The sequence below is a fragment of the Chelonia mydas genome, chromosome 4 (assembly GCF_015237465.2).
Source record: "Chelonia mydas isolate rCheMyd1 chromosome 4, rCheMyd1.pri.v2, whole genome shotgun sequence".
Classification (NCBI taxonomy): domain Eukaryota; kingdom Metazoa; phylum Chordata; order Testudines; family Cheloniidae; genus Chelonia; species Chelonia mydas.
The window spans coordinates 73,640,000-73,646,600 of NC_057852.1; the positions used below are offsets into that span (position 1 = coordinate 73,640,000).

The 6,601-nt window shown below is 44.2% G+C and overlaps 1 protein-coding gene across 2 annotated transcripts in view; it reads right to left on the minus strand.

Annotated features, from left to right (window-relative positions):
• The window catches only part of GLRA3 (glycine receptor alpha 3), a 132,707-nt gene extending 127,792 nt beyond the window's left edge, over window positions 1-4,915 (minus strand). Inside the window, exon 1 of one of the 2 annotated variants that reach the window (XM_043546009.1) lies at window positions 3,885-4,915. In XM_043546009.1, the coding sequence (XP_043401944.1) occupies window positions 3,885-3,970 (86 nt within the window). In that variant the 5' untranslated portion in view covers window positions 3,971-4,915. The remainder of the gene's footprint in view (window positions 1-3,884) is intronic. The other variant, XM_027829306.3, reaches the window with a different exon arrangement.
• Between the last annotated feature and the right edge of the window lie 1,686 nt (window positions 4,916-6,601).

Consider the following 6,601-nt stretch of genomic DNA (forward strand, 5'->3'; position numbering starts at 1 on the left):
ACTACAGAGTGTCCAGACTCTACACAGGCAATTTTGATCTCCTCCTGATCTCATGGGATCCATTCAGATGCACAGCCATTTTGACTGAGCCCTATTAACTGTGAAGGGTAAATTCTGCTCCCTGGTAGAACAGGCAGAATTCTCCACAGGAGACCCTCATAAATACTTCTTCCCTTTCAAATCTCTCCTCAGGAGTTCCCTGTGGAAGGGGGCAGTCTGGACTTCTAGTATTATCAAGGGTTCTGATTTTATTTTTAGATAAGTACCAGGAGCAGATATAGTCCTAAACAGAGATTCTACTTTACTCTACTTACATGTGGTGACTCAGGGCATTTTACACTAAACAATAGTATTACAGCAAAAAAAAATAAAATAAAATAAAAAGGGAGTACTTAGTTTAGACTTAAAAATTGAGAATTTCTAATTTCCTGAGTTTGAGAAGCAATTTCCAGAGAGGTGTAAACAGAAAAAGCCTTGATTTATAAAGATAACAGCCCTGTTGCAAGGATTGTCATGAGTTGCTAATGGAACACTGAAAGAACAATTCTGAAATACATGAAAGGCCCAGTCCCTAAAGAAGTTGTTTAAATGATAAGCAGAATTTGAAAATCTATGAAGAAATCTACTGAAAGCTCATGTGAAGATTTTTAGAGAAGTTGAGTGTATATTTAAAGAGTCTTGCTGCTGAGTTCAAAATGAGCTTGAGTGTGTTGATTTGTTTATAAATCAGACCACTAAACAAGGAGTTAAAATAGTCCCATCTTATAACTTTCATACAATAATAAACAAGGACAGAAACACATGGAAGATATGAAAGCAGAATTGTCTCTAAACTGAATGCTCTTCAAAATGTATACAAAATAATAGTGCTGCATATCTTTTTTTGTCAAGTTCCATAAACTACTGTCAGAAGTAGAAGACCTAAAATACACCATTCCCATTATACACCAACTGTATTGTTATAATAATACATAGAAATAGTTATACCAAATTTCTATTATGAAAATAATGTTGTTTTACTCTTCTATCTGCAAAATAGCTTTCAGATGTCAGCTTATATAAAATAGTTATCATACAAGAGTCTATTTTTTTCATATTTCTGATTTCAAGGGACTTGAAAATGGGATGGAAAATTATTTCTTTCCATAAAGAAATCAGATGTCTTCTCTTTTACAAAATATACTAGAATGTGGACCTTCAGCATCTAACTGATGAGAATAACAATCTTGCATTTAAATCATCTTAAAAAGGAGACTTTTTTTTAATTTGGCATGTACTGAAAATATCAGTTTTACCCTTCTCAGAGATGGCATCTAAATAACATGCAGATACAGTACTATCACAAGGTAAGACATTTAAGTTGCTTCTACTGGAGCACTTAACTTAACCTCTCCCTACCCCCGCCCAGAAAAAAAAATCCCACAAAAATTCAATTGAGGTAAGAAAAGTTAATCTCTAATATGGTTTAAAAAAATGAGAACCTTTATGTCATATCTGGAACGAGTGAAATCATTTAGGGGTCAGTTGTGCTTAGAAGGCACAGTTCTTCAATAAAAGTACTGTATAAGACCCCATTCCAGTGGGTCTCTATAAGTGATTGTCTCTCAAAGGGAAGACAACATGGTAGCAGTTTACCCCCCATCTGCCCAGGTGTAAATGATTACACGAGGTGCAAAGCAGGGGAGAATTGGTCTCAATGACTTCAAAAAGCAAAACATCTGTGTCAACATTTTAACAGGTTTCATGCATCTAATGAAGTGAGCTGTAGCGCACGAAAGCTCATGCTCAAATAAATTTGTTAGTCTCTAAGGTGCCACAAGTACTCCTTTTCTTTTTGGGAACATTTTAACACACCCTCATTTGGACTTGGTGAACTGGGCTGGTCTATATCCTTTTGGGATGGCTTGTGATGCTAATAGCTCAAGTCAAGAGCAGTCTTTGTATTCCAGAGTGCATAAGGGCTGCAAATTCGCCCTGCCCCTAACTGGGAAATAAAAACTAGAACCTTCCTATGCACTCCCACCTCCTAACTGCCTTCACAGCAGCCATACACAGCATAGCTTCTAGATTTTTGTGCATAATGACCATGGCTATTCTTAAAAATGATCATTTAGATGAACAACCCTGCTATTATGAAAACATTTTTGTTGCTTTAAAATGGAAAAAAAGTATACACATGCAATGCAATAGATGTCACTCTACAATCTGAACTTAAATATGAGTTAACTTGCTTGAGTAATGTTTTCTGATCTGATGCTATAAAAGAGTTATCTGCCTTCCAAAAACATATTTCTTCTCTTTGTAAATAACATATGTTTTATATTATTAAATAAAGAGTTGGTTGTTCATTCAGTAGTATACTGACATTTAGATAAATGTCAAGGAAATCATGATCTATTATTAACCTTGAAATACAATAATTGATAGTACATTTCTACTTACTTCATTCAGTATGTTACAGCCCATATGGGTCCATCCTCCTACTCCATACATTAAATATTAAAAACTACAAGAAAATGTACACTCTCTACTGCTCACTCTCCCACACAACACCAAATAATCCCACTTCATGTGACCCAGTTTCTTAAAATCTGTTCCTGTTTGCAAAGGTAAAGTAAGATTACAATAAATACTACTACATTCTACATGTTGATTCAATTAACCTAAAACTACCTAAAATGAACGTATATTCACCATCACCACTGCCTGGCGCTATACATAGTTGTGTGTTTATAAATAACCCCTCTGCATGTTGTCACAAGAGCGTCTAGTAACCTATGTATTATATTTTTTAATTCCTTCCTGCATCTTTGAAAAAAAAAGTAAGGATATGACACTCATTAATACCCTGCCTCTGTGTTATGTAAGTTGTATGTATTTGCTTTATTTTATTGCTGTACAAAACTAACATTCACATATTTCTGACCGGTTTAATTCTAGCAGAATATTCTAGCAAAAAAACATTAAAAGGGTGACCTCGAATTCTGCTTTTTAAATGTCTATAGTGTGGAGACTTTTGTTTGCTTATGTGTTTGCTTGCCTTTTAAAACAAATACAGAGATTAATGGAAGAGGGAGTCTAGTTTGTTCCAGAATGTAACCACCACACTTAGAGAACTTGAGAAAAAGAATGTTTGTGTTGATATCTTATTAGTTGATCTGAGAAAAGTGCGCTGGGCAATAGTGAAAACACCTTGTGCATTAGGATGTCCTCTAATCTTTTCTGCTCAACTCTTGATTTATTGTTCTTTCTGTATCATACACTACACAAATTTTAGAAAGCCCAGCTGCATAGTACACCAAGTAGGTAAACATCGTGGAAGTAACTCTCGAATCAGTTTCCTCTCTCCACCTGGCTATCATTGTTCCTGTTTCTGCATGAAAGTTTCATGACCTCATAAAGTCCCCAAATTAGATACCCTATACTAATTAAAATAATAAATAGCAGTAACTGAAATCAAATGTATTCCAAACTCTGAATAAACTTCGTGGAACTTTATATATAGCTCTAAACTGAAGAATGTTAAAGAGGTAAGTGTTGCATTTTCCATTTAAAAAGAAAGAATGTAACAAAACAGAAGCTAACTGGCCAACTGTGCAAGGGGGAAACCCCAGCTCTAAATAAAACAAGGAACCTTACATAGTAAAATGAAACTGAAATCCAGCGTCACTCCAGTATCTCAAAGTTACCTCAGACACAAATCCCATACATTTAATTGTCACTGACAATGAGAAGGCTATTGAAGGCTAGACATTTGTGGCGAGTACGGCTGGAGAGGCAGCAACAACTGTGCATCATCCATGAGTCCCAAGCATTTCAGCTGTGCAAGAAAAACCGCTGGGGGCACGTTTGTGATATCCGTTTCCCACCCTGGAGGGACTCACCTGAGCAGAACTGCAGCTTCCCACAGATAAAATCCCGAAACAGCTGCACGAAGGTATCTAACCTTGGCCATGTTACTACGAGGCATTCACAACCTCGAGAGCAGACGTTTCCGAGTCATGGAGGATCCAGAAAGGGTGCCAAGGAAATTTGTTCAGTCTTGGGAGCTGTTGGAGGAAACTGCTGGGACGTCAGCACCCTGGAGAGCTCCCTGCGGCAGTGCTGCACCTGTAATCCCACTGGCAGGAAAGTTTTAGTCTGGGGTTAGTTATTCACCTGCGCCTGGCACTTGGCCGAACATTTTTTGGTGGTGGCTTGGCTGGGAACCAGCTCGGTAGGGTTTGTATTTTTCATTTAAAGAAAACGACTGTTCCAAAAGGGGAAGATCAGGCAGAGCAGAGGCGGCAGCTTGCGCTCAGCTTCCCTTCCTCCCTCCGGCTCCTGCTAGCCGCCGGAACCCAGCTCTCCACATTCCTGAGCAACTGGAACGCTAGGACCAGCTGAGAGAGGGAGGGAGGGCGGAGACCAAGCCCAGGCAATGGGCTGCCCACAGCCACTCAGGGGAGCTCCCAGGCAGACTGACAGCCGGGCTAAGCAGCACTGCAACAGAAGGGGGTGGATGGGGGAAGAGAGGAGGTTGATCCCTCAGACCTGTGTGTGTGTGTGGGGGGGGGGGGGGGGCGGCTGATGTTTCAGGGGGTAGCGGTGGACAGGGAGAGGATCCCCTAGAAGGAGATGTCTGGCGCCGGGGGGTGGGGGTTGACCCTGAGGAAGAGGATGAGAGGATGGTCCCACAGGAGGGAATGTGGGGGTGGTGATCCTTCAAAAGCGGATCTGATGTGGGGAGCAGTTAGTCCAGCCAGGAATGGGGTGGGCCATTCCCCCGCCCCGTCGTTCTTTCACCTCCTTTGCATTCACTACGAGTATGAGGACGGAGCCATCTGTCCTAGCTGCTGTCAGAGCCCTCCTCAGATTAAACGCTGGTAAAAGAGCTGCTGCCTAGCCGTGCCCCTCTGCCCGGCGTTGGTGGGGCGGAGGGGAGAGGGGCGTGCAGGGGGCGGGGCGTGCAGAGGAGGGCGGTGTCCCAGGGGCTTGGGAGGGGGAGTTGTGTGTGTTCGGGGGATTGCGGTGGGGTTGGGGGACGGGCAGGAGTGTCCAGGGACGTCAGGTGCGCAGTGCATTGAGCGCTGGGCAGGGCGAGTGGCCCTTTGCGGGAACGGGCGCTGAGCTATGCGCTGGGGGCAGTGGCTCTCCGGTGGCTGGGAAGAGCTGTCCGTGGTAGTTTCCTCCTTCAAAGGCGCAACCACTGAGGAGATGGGGAATCATGTCGCCCCGGTCCCTTTTCATCCCAGGTGATGAGATGGGGTGAGAGGGAGCCTGGAGGGGGGGAGTTCGGAAGGGAAGAGCGCTCTTGAGCCGGGAGGTGTGGAGAGCTTCAGTCTGGGGAAAGGGTCTGGGGAAAGCGGGGCGAGTGAGGGAGAGACAGGTGGGGGGAGAGAGGGAGTGAGAGAAGAGCGGGCTAAAGGAGAAGGAGAGAATGGCGAGTAAAGGGCGGTGCGAACATCTGTGGCAGTGAATGAACCTCCGTGCGGGACTGGGGGGGGGGGAGATACCTGTGCGGGTGGGGGGGCAAAACGAGAAAGAACCTTAGACGAGGGGAGGCTGCCTGTGTTGGGGCTGGGAGAGTGTGTGTGTGTGTGTGTGCGAGCGTGCCCTTTGTGTGTGTGTGTGTGGGGGGGGGGGGTCTCTGTAGCAAGCTCAGTCTGGACCGGGGCGAGGGGGAAGCCCTGCAATTGTACTCGCGGATGTATTTGGGGGTGGGGGAAGGAGCTTGTCTGAGCAGGTTTTGGGGGAGCCTGCTTGTACTGGTGCATGTGGGGGGGGGGGGGGCGGCAGTGTGTGCAAGAGGCAGGTGTTGGGGGATAAGACAGGCGAGTGGGTTTGCTCTGGTGTGGGGAGGAGGCAGGACAAGGTGAAGGAGGAGGCAATACAGCAGGCGTGAGGGAGAGCAGAAAGGGGGAAAGGGTGCCAGAGAGGCGAGGGAAGGAAAATGGGCGAAGGAAGAAGAGAACAGCGCATAAGAAACGGGGGGAGGGAGGACACACAATATAGAAAAATAATATGGGGGAGGGAATAGACTGAAAATGACAGAAGAGAAGATAAGGTAGTAAAGGAAATGGGGGGAGGGGGGGGATAAAGGGAAAGAAGAGATTGAACCACAGCCTTGAAGGAGATAAGACAAGTTTGTACTTACTAGAAAGGATAGGTACAAAATGATGCATTAACCACATTTTAGTTACATTGTTAAGAGAGGGATAAGATAAAATGTGCTGTTCGGCCATACATCCTCCTTGTTCTTTTTCTGTGGTTGCACCTGTGCCTACTTTTGCTATCACCACTGCAGCTGCCCAGCAGGCACCATTACATAGTAATACCTCCGACCTAATTTGCTAGAACTGATGTGTGTCGCTCCACACCCACACATACTTCGAGTTAGATGCATTGTTGGGGGGCACTCTAGAATGTCATCTGCTTAACCTGACCCTTCCCCCCAGGTTTTCTTTAAAATGTAACAGTTAAATACGAGAGTGGAGGAGCAAGAAGATCGGGGGTCCTCTAGCATTAACACACGAAAATTTTAGTCAGTGCTAAAATAATTGCTTTGCTTCTTAATGCTAAGGAAACCTCCTTTTCTTCCAAGGTCTGTTCTGGAATTAAC